The 17,425-nt window shown below is 38.2% G+C and overlaps 1 protein-coding gene across 1 annotated transcript in view; it reads right to left on the bottom strand.

Moving 5' to 3' along the window:
- Positions 1-322: 322 nt before the first annotated feature.
- LOC107655917 (ephrin-B1-like) overlaps positions 323-17,425 on the bottom strand; it is a 36,603-nt gene continuing 19,500 nt past the window's right edge. The window contains exons 3-5 of the mRNA XM_016443541.1: positions 6,412-6,504; positions 5,842-5,991; positions 323-4,094 (exon numbers count right to left, since the gene is read on the bottom strand). Coding sequence (XP_016299027.1) covers positions 3,709-4,094; positions 5,842-5,991; positions 6,412-6,504 — 629 coding nt within the window. The 3' untranslated portion in view covers positions 323-3,708. The remainder of the gene's footprint in view (positions 4,095-5,841; positions 5,992-6,411; positions 6,505-17,425) is intronic.

Genomic DNA, 17,425 nt, shown 5'->3' with positions numbered 1-17,425 from the left:
ACTGACTGACTATAGACTCACTGAAAGTTTAATGCGCTAAAGTCAAACAAGACTGTTTGTGTGTGAGTCTTGAGTGGCCGGGGACAGATACCCAGAGGCATTATGAAATATTTGTGACACAGAGGGCGTCACTCGCTGAGACAGCTTGTTGTGTTTGAAACAGCAGCACAGTTTGTGTTTTCAAGATAGAAAATCTGACATATAGCATGAGTATACTGGACAGAAAGCGACTGCTGCAAACACACATGAACACTTGAAATTCATTCATTCTCTCATTGTGTCTTTCAAGCAGACAAGCAGTCAAAAACACGAGACGAGCAGCTTCCATAGGAAAAAACTTTATTTATCCTTTTAAAACGCTTTCTGAGGGCTGAGACTTGGCTTTAGTGTCATATATCGGGGAACTCTGAGGACACTGTGTGAATTCTACCAAAACAAAAAACCACTGTCGCCACAGGGGCATCAGCACTGCCAACACATACATCACAACTTAAATCAATAATACTGAAATCTGCAACAAAATCTTAGTAAAAGAACATTATAACAATAATAATGTAGTTCACTGAATAATAATAATAAAAAAAAATCAGCAACAGCAGGAGGAAATGATATTCAGCACAAGCTTTTTTGTGGGAGTCGCGGTTGGCCTAAGTCCTCATCACTGCACTGACCCGCTCTATGAACAAGTACATTTTGTGAAAGAGTGGATGAATTGTGTGTGATGAGATGAATCTAGGCCATGGAGAAGGTTTTCTCAATAGATTTGTCTTTTTCATAATATTGTGATAATCCTTACAGGGTCAAAAGTCACCACCAATCTGTCTCTTTGCCTGAGGGGGAGTGTGTGTGTGTGTGTGTGTTTGCGTGAATGCTTGGTTTTAAGTAAGTTCTCCTCAAATAAGTCAACCACACTGGGAGAAATGTTATTAACAGATATCAGTAAGATCCACACAACATCACAGGTGTCTGACCGCAGCATTAGAGAGGAATCAAAGCCTCAAGTCCAATCTGATAAACAAGATGACTATTTTTTTCATCTTATTGTTAGGGTACAGACAAACGTCAAAGGAAGTGTATGCCTTATAGCTGTTAAGAGTGCCGCAAACCTAATGTGTGAGCTAAGCTGCAAAAAGCCTGAAGCAAAAGACAGTCAGTCACTGAATAAGATCCCACTACAGCAGCGCTGATCCATAAAACTATGCAAAAAAATAAATTAAATAAAACAGTATTTTTTTTTCTTTTTCCAGTAAAATATCTAAATATTTAGGACTGAATTCAGTTGTTTTGGTGAGCATAAACCTCATCAAAACCTGTTAGATTTCTCTGAAACAAAGACTACATACATGTACTGTCATTTTGCTTTCAAAGCAACCTTTTTGTTGTCAGGATATTTGTACTGGAAAACAAGACAAAATGAATGTGTAAGAAAATGATTTTGTTACAGTGTGATACCGTGACTGATCCACTTTAATAAGCTGACTGGTGCGGTCAGTGCACCTATGTGCATTTCTATGGGTAAAAACAAAGCCATGAATTTCAAAAAGTGCTCTTCTAATGTCAATCCTAAAGAACTGAACTGCCATAAACAGCTCAGAAAAACTTACATGAATATTCAGTTTAGTTGCACAAGCAGTTGCTGGTTTAGTTTTGCTGGTGCTTGCCCTGTATCTTATGGTGTTTACATATATGTATGTATATCGTGTGCTATAAGAATGACTGGTGGGTCAGTTAGTAATTGTGTGTGTGTGAGTTTAGGCATTTCTTGAGTAATAACTCTCTCTCTCTCTCTCTCTCCTCTTTTCCTCCTCCATGAACCCTGTCATGGAATATTTGACCTGGTTCCATCACAGCATTTGTAAAAATGAAATAAAACAAAAATACCACCATCCCCTTGTGAAATAGGGAGGATAAAGTGTGTATCAGTGTGTGTATGTAAAGGGACTTGAATGTCTTTTTGCTGCTTTAGGCTGACCTTTTAAAACCCGTTGTACAGGGACCTCTAAGTCTCCTTAATCAAAAACCAACCGAAAAAAACAAGTAAAATAAAAAGAGAAAACCATTAGACAGGAAACATTTTACTTACAAAATGTCTTTTTCCAAAAAAGACTATTTACAAAAGCTTTTGCATTTTCAAAAATCCTAATTATATTTTCATTAACAGGGTCTCTAATAAAATGGAACTTTTATATTCAAAATTTTTTCCCAACATACATTATTTACATAATCTCGGGCCTTAGAAACTAAATTAAGAAGAAACAACAATAAAAAACAACAGCAGTAAACCCTAATTGAAATATTATTTAAAAATCTATTTTATGAGAAAGCTAGAGAGAAATATTGGGCTTCCTCTGATTGGCTGCGCTGGAGGCCAGATGCAATGCTGCTCATTTTAAATTACCATAGGCATAAACACACCTGCCGCCACTGTTTGCTGTTTATCATTTCCCGTGCAGTACATATAAAAATAGATCTAGCACTAGATTTTCCAGGATGATATGTTGAGCTTGTTTTGATTCTCTGATTCGTGGATTTTTGCTGTGTGTTTGTTTGCAAACAGGGATAATTTATGAGCATATCTGAGAGGAGGGAGAGGTGAAGGCATAATTTCATGTGTTCTGTATGTCGATGGATTTTTGGCTTCTGCATGGGACTCTACATACACATGGTCATAGTGTTAGAGTCCATGTCTACATCCAAACAAACAAAAACATGTTAGTGGACAAAATTATGCAAAGATACGCGTTAGCATGTTTGTGACTGAAAAGAGGTCATAGGCTCATGGTGTAGAGGCAAATCCCTAAAGATGTTTTTGACCTACAAACCTTTGGGAGATAAAATTTAAAAAAAAACAATGACAAGATACAAATATTACTCAGCACTTCACGCATCACTGACAACAGATAAAAAATAACTATGTGTGTTTTTCGGCTGAGAGGAGAGAGAATTTCAATTGAAACAATTCTCAAATGAACAAAAAGCAGACTAGGAGTTCTGGAAGGTCTGACACTGGTGTTTACATATTAAATTCCCTATTTCACTCACTCGCTTTTCCACCGAGAAGCTGTTTGTTACTGACCTGTGAACACCAAAGTGTGTACGAGTACGAGTGTGTGTTTTTGTTCAGTTGCCTCTACAGCATGTCAAATGAATGAATGTCTGGAGAGACGCAAGGAAATGAGAGGACATATTGAGTGTGTGAGGAAGAGAGCGGCATTCGTAACGGTGTTTAAGACATTTTCTTTGAGCGAGACACTGCGAAAGAATCGAGTTGATACTGATAAAAACGAAACACTGTGATGGATGAAAAACAGACAAAAAACTAAGTACCATTAAGTAGTCGTAATGGTACAAAAAACACAAATGAGAGCTTCCTGCTTTGTGATGTCACTCTAGCGGCCCTCTGTGATTGGTTGTCGGCTGTTCTTCAGCAGTGAAGTCTGTGCCTGAGTGCCACGCAATTTGGAGAGGCTTTCTGCCGTTTCACACACATCGAGAGCGACAGGCACACACACATACACACAGTGTAGTGTTCGGAAAAGGGACGGAGGGAAGGAAATCTGAGAGGAATATCATCCACATAGTCTTTTTCATTCCTCTTTTCCACTTCTCCCTCTCGCACACGGAGCAGACGGGGTTAGGTAATGAAAAAAAGATTCAGGATACCTTACAAAAACGAGTTCTTATTGCGGTTGCTTCGCTCTTGTTCTCTCAGACTTTGTAGTAGATATTGGCGGGGCTCTGGGGCGGCATTTCCTGCACTATGTAGACGGGGTGCCCATAGTCTCCACTCACTTTTTCATAGTGCGGACAGTAGTTATTCTCTGATGTCCGCAGGGGGATGATGATGTCACTCGGTTCTGAGCCGGCCTGGGCGGCTCCTTTGGGTGTGGCCAGAGTGCTGAGTGACAGGGCAGTTCCGCCCCTGGGCTGCGAGTGTTTGCGGGTTCTCTTGCGAAGCTTGAGGAGCAAGACTATGAGGATGATAATGATGAGGAGGAAGATGACGCAGCTGGCTCCGATGGCAGCGAAGAGAGCCGGTTTAGAGCCGAAAATACCTTCCACCGAACCGGGACTGTTATCCTGGTTTCTCGTGTCTGAAAGGAAAAAAAGGACAACATTATGAGCGACACACACTCGTTTTCTTTTCCATTGTGAACTATCAGTAAGAATGAGGTTAGCAACACATGCTCTCATTATCAGTGTTTAGAGTCGCTCTCTGTTTTCTGAGGCAAAGATAACTGACAATGGCTATAGAAACAAACCTCTGAGTTTGTTAGCGTTGGCACTGAGCTACTTTTAAAGTAAATAAAACTGTTGCTGCGTTTATTGTTGCGCTGCCAGCTGAAATAGCTACCGATGACTCCTGCAGCTAAATAGGCATTATGAATACACATTTTTGCTTGACAATAAAATCCATGTTGTCAAGTACATTTAACGGCAGTATGAAGCTAAACAACACACACCCAGATTGGAATAATCCTTTCAAACAGTAGTCCAGCAATGAACAATACTACCAGCAATGCTAGCAATGCAAAGTTCTAGCCGTGTATATCAATGTCATACACTAAATTTAAGTCATCCAATAGTTGATTAGTGAGGTTGACTACCATTCAAAAGTTTAGGGGTCGGTAAGATTTTTTAAAATGGTTTTGAAAGAAGTTTCTTATGCTCATCAAAACTGCATTTAAAAATGTAATTGATTCCTGCTATGGCAAAATTTTCAGCAGCCATTTACCCAACCTTTAGTGTCACATGATCCCTCAGAAATCATGCTAATATACTGATTTGGTTCTCAAGAAACATTTCTTGCAATCATCAATGTTGAAAACAGTTGTGAAAACAAATTTAAAAAGAGATATTACTGACCCTAAACTTTGGAACAGCAGTGCAGTTCATATTTCAAAACTTTTTTTTGAAACTTTACTTTTGATGCATGTATTTCAATGGTGGTGCTTTAGCATGCTGACAGAGCTTGCACGGTAAAACACAAAAAAAAGTTACAACTTTAAATTCATTGTTTTAAAGCAGCACATTTTTGTGTTGTGTGTCCCATCACAAGTGTTTTTAAGACAGTTTGTCTTAAGTTAAAATAGTCGCAATGAAATAGAAGTAGCAACAAATACTCTTCCATATTGTGGTGTACATCCAAGTAAAAACAGATGATCAAAAAAGAAAAAATATAGGGCAGGAACTTGGTTTTATCCACCAATTGTTGATTGGATGGAGGTAGATCTGAATGTGAGCTTGAGGTCGATTGTAAGAAAGTGGCAGGGTTTAAGCAGACCAAATAATTCAAGAATGTCCAAATGGAATCAGGTGATGCCGAACCTAGCTTAATTATACCAATTAGTCGACTAGTCGTTCATATAACCCACCGACTAGCTGGTTTTGAGAAGATGCAATAGCAGTTAATGTCAGAGTCTAATGTGTCCTCTCAGAGCAGAAGAATCTGACCTCAAAAATCTGTGCAGTGTGATCACTGCAGAGATGCAGCGCGAGTCGCTCTGTTCTTTCTTAATGATTCTGTCTCTCTGTTTCTCTCTTTCTTTCTCTCCTAATGAAGTTAAAACCTCCCGTAGGTTAATGGCTGCAAGGACGTGATAAAGACATGCTACATTAACTCCTGTCTCTCTCTTGCACACACGCAGCTGCCTGAGGGAGGCAGTAGCTCTGCATTGCTGCATTTCATACGCTGGCATTCTTAGTGAAATTTACTGTGGTAGATCTTCGCTGCTGAACTCAGATCAGTTTGTCCTCTAAATATCCAATGTCATTTATAGGAAAACACCATCATCATCCCGAACCAGCTGGTGTAAACACAGATGATTTGTGTTTCCTCACCTCTGCCGGGCATTATGGATCCGTTCCCATCTGCGTCTCTGCTTCGGTCTCGGTCTATCTTGCGGGAAGGGCTGGTTGTGGGGTCCTTGATCTCATTGTCCCGGTCCCGGTCTGGGAGGTCTGTTAAATCTGGATCTGGTGCATTTGGATCTGTAACATACAATCACATACATAACAAATTAGGAACAAAAACATTCAAGGAAATTAATTTCAGTACAGCATATGTTTGAATGTATCCGTTTAGATTTTGGTGTCAGGATCCTTTTATGTCTAACTAACCTGTTTCTGCTTACGAGTCAGAGTACAAAATCTAAGGGCAGAAACTATGTGTATTCTGTGTAAATGTAAATGAAGAAGAGTGTGAACGATATGAAGTAATGCTAACTTGGATAATGTTTAACTGCAATCTAAGTGGCAGTTAATGAGTCAGCTGACTTAATCATCCACCAAATGGGGCTTAAATGACTTTACCTTTGGACATGCTGAAGATAAAGAAGGTGTGTGTGTGTGTGTGTGTGTGTGTGGGTGTGTGTGTGTGTGTGTGAGTGAGTGTGTGCGTGTGTAACTCACCTTGGCCCACTTTCATGATGATCTTCATGGATCTTGTGCTACAAACCCCACCTTCTCTGTTTTCCAACCCTTCCTGTGTTCCATTAGAAGTTGCTGGAGAGAGAGCGAGAGAGAGAGAGAGAGAGAGAGAGAAAAGGAGAGGGGTTTTGTGATTGTCGTGGTGAATTAGGTTTAGATTTATAAGACTTTTGATTGGAGTTCTTGCTGTAAACCAAAGCAGGAAAAGGAAACCCTAATTTACCTCTATAAATCAACACAAGCACATGCTTAATAAATCAGACATTGCAACCTAATATTACCTTAGAAACATCCAAAAACAAACTAACGTTTGTGTGTGTGTCTCAGAATATGGACAAGATGAAAAAAGCTCCAGTGTATTCTCCTGTTACTAGTCCCTATGATAGTAATCTGATCCCATGGGAATGCACAGACACAAACGCACACACCGCCATGCTATTAGAAAAGCCATGTGTATGAATTTTCTTGCGTAGGCCCAGGAGCCTCAATGTTTCCTGCAGAATAATCCCTGTGAGTCTGAGTGATCGGAGACACAGACAGACCTAAATATATGCCACAATGTGCTAAGGGCCGTGTTGCCAAGACATAGGTGTAAGAAAGTGAGTTTGCTCTGAATAGGAGACGCACACATATATATAAATATATATATATATATATATATATATATATAAAACACACAAACACACACTCCCATTATGTAGTTAAATTAACCGATATTGTCACAGCAGGTGATCCACCTTCATTCAATTTAACCCCCAATTACACTCACACAAGTTCACACGCACACACATACACACATTATTAGTTTCCATTAGTTCGTGCTCATTTAGAGGTGTGAGTGAGAAGTGCTAAGAGTGCATGTGTGTATGTGTAAGCACTAATGAGGAACTATAGAACAGGTAAGATAAGAAAATATACTTCACAAAAACACACACGTTCATGGCCATCACACAGACTCCTGTCGATGAGTCCTCACTAGATTTGACATTTTAATTTGACATTTTTTCTAGAACTGTTAAACACAAGAAGATCATTTTAATTTGGAAGTTTTTCCTGTTGTCCTGCTAATCAAAGACAAAAGGTGCGTCCCATTTCGCACACTAATGCATTTTCGTACACGCATGACATGAGGCGTAGCGCACTGGGAGTACTTGTTTTGCATACTTAAAAACAGCATTAGGTCTTCAGACTGCAACTAAAATCGTCAAAAATGAAAAAATTCGGGCAAACGAATGACTAATAATACACTGGTTGGTTTTAATGACTAAGTGATAACAGATCTTAAACTTGCTTGTAAGCAGACTGAATCTGAATTGCTGGTTCTGAGTGAATCGTTCAGAGCCATTACAGATATTGCAACTGACTCCCACACTAAACTGTTAATCATTTTCCAGTTCAGTCTGATTTGAAATGAACCATTAATTCAATATTTTTCATAACAGAGTTTTATAGATATTGGAACCATTATCAACACAATATTGGACAATATATTTTTTCAAATAGGCAGAACTATTCTTAGGAAACAGTCTAGCATTTATATGGGGCAAACACAATAAGGATCACTTCAATGACAGCATCAATATGACAGATTCTGTAATTTGGCAGCTAAACAGATCATTTGGCTCTTAAATATTCCCTAAAAATATTTGGCCCTTCCATTTTAACATTACCATCACTTGAAGAGGAAAGTCTTTTCTTTCTTCTAGTTATCATTGATTTGACATGTATTGTCTTTATGAAACTTCATAGCGGCAGAATGAATCTGAGCTCAGAAAGAGAGACTCCAGTGATGGAGAAAGGCCAGGGCACTGTGCTTGTGAATGGCCCTTTGTGGGCGTGTATTGGGGAGGGGTGATGAGCAGACTGAATCTGAATTGCTGGTTCTGAGTGAATCGTTCAGAGCCATTACAGATATTGCAACTGACTCCCACACTAAACTGTTAATCATTTTCCAGTTCAGTCTGATTTGAAATGAACCATTAATTCAATATTTTTCATAACAGAGTTTTATAGATATTGGAACCATTATCAACACAATATTGGACAATATATTTTTTCAAATAGGCAGAACTATTCTTAGGAAACAGTCTAGCATTTATATGGGGCAAACACAATAAGGATCACTTCAATGACAGCATCAATATGACAGATTCTGTAATTTGGCAGCTAAACAGATCATTTGGCTCTTAAATATTCCCTAAAAATATTTGGCCCTTCCATTTTAACATTACCATCACTTGAAGAGGAAAGTCTTTTCTTTCTTCTAGTTATCATTGATTTGACATGTATTGTCTTTATGAAACTTCATAGCGGCAGAATGAATCTGAGCTCAGAAAGAGAGACTCCAGTGATGGAGAAAGGCCAGGGCACTGTGCTTGTGAATGGCCCTTTGTGGGCGTGTATGGGGGAGGGGTGATGTGTGTGGTTGCTAGGAGCTGCTATGATGTCATGCAGATTGAGATGTATGGCAGTAGGCAGAGTGCCAGCCTCCTTACGGTAGCGCCATGCCAACCTGTCACCGTGCCAACCATGGAATAGCATCACACGGTGCTGCTCAACAGACAAACACACACACCCCATCCTAACTCCAGCACACACTCACTCCAGGCTAAAACACAACTCACATTCCAGACAGGCAGGGTAATCCTACCCTGTGTACTGTTAGCAAGGATGGATTTGCTATGAAGCATTTTTGTGGGCACATTCTGTTGTCACTACATCACTGCTGGATTTTAACTGGTCAGAACATTTCGGTCTTAATAGTTTCCTGCCCATGTGCAGAAAAGAAAAAAAAAAGGAAATTTGCTTTATGGATGGAATTAGACTCTTTATTTCTAGTCAGACTCATGTCGAACTAAATTCCAAGAAGAGCAAAATCATTACAGAGAACAAAGCAGGTATTTCTAAAAGTATATACCATAAACACATAAACACACAAATCCCCAATGACCACACTGGGAGATTAACATGATTTAGATTTAAAACAAGGTGTAAACACATTAGAAAAATGTGAAGGGGCTGGGGATTTACCATCTGCCTCTATTTGTGTGTGTGTGTGTGTGAGAGAGAGAGAGAGAGAGAGACAAAGAATGAAATATTCAGTCTTGTCACAATAAATATAGTGTTGCCCCAGTTAGCATCTCTTATTGACTGACATATAGTGTGGGTGTGCTTTTTTTGAGTGTGTGTATCAGCATTTGTTTGTAGCTGTACGCTCATTCTTTTGCCACCATGGAGCCATCTCATGCCTGCCTCATATTTTATCAAACACACACACACACACACACACACACACACATCTAGACTTGTACACAAGCACACACACAATCCCTGAAATGGAAAAACACAACCAAAACAGTATTATTACAGTATTTTGGGGGCAGTATTTTCAGCTCACAGCTTTGCAATGATGTTACAAATATATAGTGAAAGATGAATATATAGTCTGATTAAATGGCCATTTCGAGTAAATTTTTGTGTAAATAATGCAATTTGATGAAAATAATGTATAAAATGATCAAATATGTTATGGCTTTCAGTTACCCTGTTCTGTAGATACTGACAACTAGTAGTAAATATTAATAATTGTAATAATAAATAATCATTTTAATAATAATTTTATTTGTTTAGCACTTTTCATAACTAAAATGCAACTCAAAATGATTCAAATGAATTACATAAAAATACACAAAAATTAAAATAGAAATATATATTAATTAAACACATATTAAAAGTGAAAATAATAATAGAATAAGACAAATAAACCCAGTAACAAGCAACAAGAGCAAAAATTAAAAGAAATTTAATGTGCTAAAATAAATAATGATGATCATTTCTTCTAGTCCCTTAAGTCATTGTATGGAATTGTATTTTTATTATAATTAATAATAATAATAATTCAATACAGTAGCTTAAGAGACTTGGGAAATTATAGTCATACTATGAACATTCCTTTTTCTCCAAATATTAAAGACTCTAACATCAAGGACTGAAGAACAGTTCCGTTTCAAAGCAAGCGTTGAATATTCAGCTGCATGGCTCAGGTTTTTGTACCATATTTTCGAGTATGATCATGCAGCTGTTAAATCAACATGACAGGCCCTGATTGAGCTGAAGTTCTCCCATCACGTCTCACAGAATGAGAGAATCCAAACCTCAATGAACACACTTCAAATGTTCACAACCACAGCTGAGTCAGGCTTTCGAAACAATTATTTTTGACAACTGCAACATTTTACGTTTCAGTCGGCAGAGCCCAGTGCTGTTTCCCTCGAGTCTCTGACTGATGAGTAACTGAAACAAAGAGCAGAAGGAAAAGACGCTTCGCTGAGTGAGTTAGCCACAATAGCCAACAGCTCCGGTCTGAGCCTTCAGGGAAAAGACCACTGTAGTCGCAAAAAGATCTGAAAAACAGCTTTGCGGGAGACAGACAAACGAGGTATAATGTAGCTGCTAAAGGTTTTCGATCTTTCGGTGGGTGAGCATGTGTGTTTGTCTGTGAGATTTGGGTCAGTGTTCATTCTAATGCAGTCGACATAACACAGAGTGCCAGTGACAGGTCACTCCAGCACACACACACACACACACACACAACTCATCAGATCAGGCACAGCTAGATTAGATCTTCTTTTGCTTCCAGAAGCTCATCCAATCAGATCGCTGGTGTGTGTGTGTGTGTGTGTGTGTGTGTGTGTGTGTGTTGTGGAAGAAAATTAAAATGCAATAACCATCCAGCCTTACCGACTTCCCTGTAATTCTACATCCAAGTACAGACAGAAGAACCTAATGTAAAGACCAAAAACGTAGATTTGTCTTCACTGCCAACAGGTTCAGAGCGAGTGTGTTTGTCATAATGGTGTGTGTGTGTGTGTGTTTTAGTGGTTATTGTTTGTTAACTTCAACAAAGCTTATATTGTTCCAGTAGAAAATCCTTCAAAATGAACCAACACGAAGGGAGGAATGAAACAAGAGGAGGCTCAGCCTGCTGTTTCTCTCTCTCTCTTTCTCTACATGGATCACTGGACTGATGGAATTCAACACTTCTATCATTTAACCACTCACTCCTTTCTTGCGGTTTGTTTCTTTTTTCTCCATTCTTCCTGTTTGTTTTTGTTTGATTATTTCTTTCTGTTTATTTATTCCCCTTTTTCCACTTTCTTTGCTTTTTTCTTTGAATTTCTTGGTTTTCTTCCTTCTTGTTTCTTTGTTTCTTCCTGCCCTTCTTTCTTTCTTTCTTGGCTATATTTCAGTTTCTTTCCTCTTCTTTTTCTTCTCTTTCTTCCTTTTTTTCTTTAGTTTCTTTCCATCCTTCCTTTATTTCATCATTCCTTCATTGTTTCTTTCTTCACGTTTCTTTGTTTCCTCCTTTTCACTTTCTTTCTTTCTTTAGTAAACATTACCACCCATTCTCTCGAATTACCTTTAAGTGAAGAAAATGACCAGCACATTCTGTTACTGATCGTAGATGGCTATCTGTGTTCTCGCAAATTAGGCCATTTCAAAACAACAGCACAGGCCATTATGCCTATTATATTCAGACCATATTAAAAGCATTTCTAGGTAAAGTGTTTTGTGATTAATGAAGCAGAGGGGAAAGCAGAGTATGTGTGTGTTCTCAACGGCAGTAATCCAGATCTCCCAGAATTCAACATGTACAGGAGCACGTTTCATTCAGATCCTAACCTTGAAGACCTGCTTGCCCTTGCCATATTTTAACCTGTGCATGTTAGAGAGAGAACAGACACGGAGCACAATGGGAATGTAATTAAACGTCAGTTAGTCTCTGTTCTGATGTCTCTCTAACACACACACAAGACAAACACTCATTACGTGCATTAGTTCCATGGGTAGTGTGACCCATCATGCATCGCTGACCTTCATTGCCTACTGGGACATCCACATGGGCATCACTACAGCAACAGTGACCATTACTACAGCAACCACCTGGTGCACCTGGTGCTCAACGTCCCATAAGACAAAGAAAGATGAACTCCCTGTCTTATAATGCTTTCTTTCTCTGTCTCTTTCCTTCTCTCTCTTATTCGCTTGTGTCTCAAAGGGGAGAAAAAGTTGTTTAGCTGACTATGTCTTTTTGTACTAGTACTTGCCAAAGAGGTCAGATATACCACAAACACAAAACTGAAAATTCAGCCAATGTTTGTCTGCAAAGCACAACAGATTTGCAGTGTGTGTTTGTGTCTCATGCTTGTGTATGAAGTATTCAGAAACCGTGTTTACAATAAGTGCTCACTATAATTTAAAAAAGGCAGTTTATTATTCAGTTGACCTCACAGTTGCACGTCAACAATGTCTATTCAGAGTTCAGAATCTCGGTCACAGTGAGGTAACACACAGGAAGCAGGATAGATACTATTATTCCAAACACCAGAATAACTAATGATAAGAGTAAAATGTTGGAAAGTCTGCCAAACCTTGTGCTATTCCTGGCTGCGTGCTACACCCGCCACTCTGCATATCCTTCAGAAGATCCCAGTGTTAAAAACGGGCACCTGAAGTACTGTGAAAATTATAAGTAAAAAAAAAAAAACTATATTGGACTAAAAGCAACCCAGCAGCTTGACAAGGTAGATGTTTACACAGGAGTCTTAAGGACACATCAGCAAAAAAATAAATAAATAATCAAAACATGGAAAAATAAAAAAGAAGATAATTTAATAATATGAAAAAACATTTAAAAAAAACATTTAAAGTGAACCTCAAGAAAAGAAAAGAAGTAAATATATGAATAAACTTGAAAAACTTTCCATTTGCTTGTTTGCATGTTGCTTTAAGGCAACACTGCAACAATGGAAAGAAATTAATCAGATATTTTTTAAAGATTAAAATCATTAAATGCTATTTGTTAATATAAAAATGGAGTCACTATCAAATTTGTTCATGTCAGTCAAAATACTAAAATAACTCAAAACACATAAACGAACAATACTATTAAACAATTTTACTGCGATAAACATGAGTGGAACCATGTAAAATAATTAAATATTTACAAAATGTTATATTTAAAATATACTTCATACTTTTGTTTGTAATAGTGGGTTAAAATTTTCTGCTGAAGATATATCAGGCTGACTGAATATTGGATTGCTATTCAATAGCCATTTGCAATAGGAGCCAAATTCTTCTCACATTACAAAGTGGCTTAAACCAACCGTTTACTCTTAGTTTTTGTGCATGTTAAAGGGGTAGTTTAAATCAGGCATCTAACAAACACATACACACACAGCTCGATGTGATATTTGACCTCTCTCACCCCACAGCGACCACAGTGAAATGAAGCCACTCATTTTCATACTTCAGCTGTGGCCTGAGAGACAGTTATGGTGAGAGGTTACACAAAGACCCACAAACACACAACACACACACACACACACACTCACACACTCATCATTCTGGTGCAGCGGTTTGGTCAGAATTACTTCAAAGCTGGACTGTCTGAAATCAGAATCATATGTTGCTGACACAGCCTTAACACAAAAATACACACAAAACCGAACACATACTTGCTCACACACACACACTCGACACAGTCACACGGAAGAGAATCTGACCCTAAACAACCCTTAATTTAGCCCTTTTTAACTCCCTTAATCCTGAAAACATTGCATAAACCATTAGAGCCTTTCTAGCATCTACATACTCCTCCTCATTTGGTCATTATGTGCATTTCATGCAGTGATAATCACAAAATCTTGTGACTGCTCACCATTTTTTCACTTTCCATTCTTCCCTTTTTTCTCTTTCCATCATTTTTAGCGCTCCCTTGACTGTATGACGGTACTGTTTCCATTGTCAAGCTTTTCAAATCAACTTCTCAAACACACACACACACACACACACACATCTTTTTTTGACAGTTTGATATCTTTCAGCAAGATGCGTTTATGGAGCTAACATTTTGATGAATGAATGGCTGATGGCTTGGTTTCTAAATCAATTTAAAAAAAAATGGCAGGGTTAGAGCTGGTCACTGTCAAAGTAAATATCACAACCAAGTGGCTAAAATGCAGAAATCCTTTAGAAATGCTTCTAAAGTTGGTGACTGAATCATGAGAGCTCAAATCACTCTCATCCAACAGGTTCTGAATTAAACCTGCACTCAAACAATGACCCAGGATCCATTTCAAACCTGAACTGCTTCATGACTCCACACAAGAGTGACACGATCAGCCCAATGTCTTTTTGGAACACATACTGGAATTAAATCAGGTCATAAAAGAATGAATTCTCAGAATCTCTCTTCACAATTAGAAACAGACACAGAATCTGACCAAGCACAGGCTTACTGACCCCAGTCCAGACATAGCAAAATACCCAAACAATAAAAACACACATAACTTAACGCATGAATGACAGCGATGTCAAAAGGACTGCGTATTTATTTTTGTATTTATGTCTAAATGAATTTGATTACAAAATAACCTATAAAATAAAAACTTTTTTTTTAATCAGTTTTTTTATCTTGTTTTCCAAAAGAAATCTAAACATCCTGGAAACAAAAATACTTAAAACTGGTTTGGTTTGTTGCAAAAAGGAAATTGTAAATCAAAATTTTTCCACATCAACTCTAAGAATCCTAAAATACTATTTAAAAAAAAAACAGCAAAGAACAATGCTAATAAACAATTTTTACAATGGTACATTAACATTTAACATTAGTGTAACATACATTACATGACAAAATCTGAAAACAAAAATTATTGAGAATACTAGAGATTTGAGAAGCATTTCTGTAAGTTTTAAAGAGATTAATTGTAAAGTTTTTTTTTTTTAAATGGCTACTTGTTTTTTAAGTTTAAACAATTTTTGTTAGATTTATGCCTATGTGAGATTTATTTTAAAAATGCCAGTGGGTTAAGGGAAATAAAATCAATGCAAGATATATCCTCTGAAAACAAGTATTATAACTACACATACTTTTGTTCATTTATGTTGTTTAAAGGATGTTTAAATATTTTTTACTGGAAAACAAAACAAGAATACTGATTAAAAATTATTATTTCAGTGCACAGCACAACATGTCTGGAGCACTTGAGGTAACTGTTGCGGCACAGCTCGACGGGAGAAGTTAACATGTATGTCTGGGAGGGAGGCTGAGACAGAGAGACGGGACAGCAGACCCGGCCTGGTTCAAAGAACCTCTGCAGACAGACTGGAGACGATTTGACAAATAGTTACACGGATAAAGGAATAGAGCGAGGAGATTTGAGTCACTGGATTGGCCTCTGGAGCCAATGTGCTGAACCTCTGTAGGGACTACATGGTCTACATATTGATTTGAGTATCCTGGGACATGTGCAGCCTTCTACATGAACCAGTCATTCAAAAGAATTCAATCTCTGAGTTTAGATTTAAAATATAACATGTCCTGAAAGATAATATTATGTTATGTTAATATTATGTAAATTGAAATTACAGATGAAATGGAGGGTACTGAAGACAGAAACAAAGAGCTTGACAGTTCTTTCCAAAAAATGGATTTAAGGGGCCTTTTTAGGGTACGACATGGGTGGCACGGCGACATGGTGAGTGTTGAGCTCAGCAGGAATAGGAAACATAGTCAGCATCACAGAAATCAACATACTGAGGGTACAGGAAAGGCACAGAGGTTGAGAGAAAGAAACTCGACACCAAGCTGAAAGAGGCAAATATAGTGACAGGAGAAACAGCAGATTCTCGTGGATGGATAAAAAGCACCTGGAGTGACACTGTAGCAACTGAAAAAGCCTGACAGACATGCTCAAGGCGGGTGGGCAGAGTGTCAGTATAAGTGAGGTCTGCAGCAGCATGTATCTGCTCAGACACAATCAGAACAAGCTAAATGGTAGCTATTCATTATCAAACCACACAACATTTCATTAGCATAGAGTGCTAACAAAACTATCATAAATGTAATAATTAAAATACGCCATAAACTTTAACCACAAGTAATGGCAAGACAGACGAATTGGGTTGAAACATCTTGCTTACATTTAACACACACAAGGGGAGTTTTATATTAAAAAGCATCTATACTGATGCCAAACTACAATCAGTTCAGGCACTCACTGCTACATTTACATGCAACCAAATAATCCGTTTGTAATGGGGTTGACGGCTCAATCGGACTAAAAAGCCTTCATGTAAACACCTTAATCGATCCGATTGAGTGCAATGACGCAGAAATAGCGTAATGACATATGACGCGCGGAACGAACGGCTCTTCCTTTTGAATAAAGTGTTGTATAAATGTGTGTCCACTGTCCTGTCATTATAAAACTCTCCTATTACTCGGCAACTGTGAAGTGGAGCAGGACAACCTCTCACCAGTCCTTGTTTTGGATTCTCATCCACAGGCAACCCGTTTTGGGCGCGGGGAGGGGCATTTTTACTGCGTGATAAATATGAGCAGCATGGCACAGCGGTTTATATGTATATTTATTCATAAATGGATAAATATGAATTCTGCTGTTACAGGGAGTCCGCGGGGTCTTAAAAAGTATTAAAAGTTGATAAATCAATTTAGAGAAAATTAAGGCCCTTAAAAAGTATTAAAAAGCCTTAAATGCCATTTTCCAAGGTATTAAATTTGTATCATCTTTTCATTATGTATATTTGTCGAATAGTGGGGTTCTGTGTATTTTATTTATGGAATCCCGCAAGATTTGACGTCATCTGTTACGGCGCTCACTGACTGACTGCGCCGCTGCGTGATAGCGTGGGGCTTGTTGATCCCGCTCACGCTGAATTTCTGACCATTACCGCACGCTCCCATCCGCTCCCGCAAACATTGTAATATTGTATATAATTTTCGTGCATCAGGGCGCCGCTGTCAATATGTGGGGTATTTAAATCCCCTTTCAATGAGCACTCGCAGTCGTAGTTCACTTTCAATTTTGCGATCGCACGCGCACTGTGTAAAGGGAGCACATCCTATGATAAAAGATATTTGTCAATAAGCTCGGGATCTGTTGAGGAGCAAATCCTCCAACATCTTGTC

Source organism: Sinocyclocheilus anshuiensis, unplaced genomic scaffold (assembly GCF_001515605.1).
Source record: "Sinocyclocheilus anshuiensis isolate Anshui unplaced genomic scaffold, SAMN03320099.WGS_v1.1 scaffold860, whole genome shotgun sequence".
Taxonomy (NCBI): Eukaryota; Metazoa; Chordata; class Actinopteri; order Cypriniformes; family Cyprinidae; genus Sinocyclocheilus; species Sinocyclocheilus anshuiensis.
The sequence above is the reverse complement of the archived record's forward strand: the minus strand, read 5'-3'. Positions and strand labels throughout refer to the sequence as shown.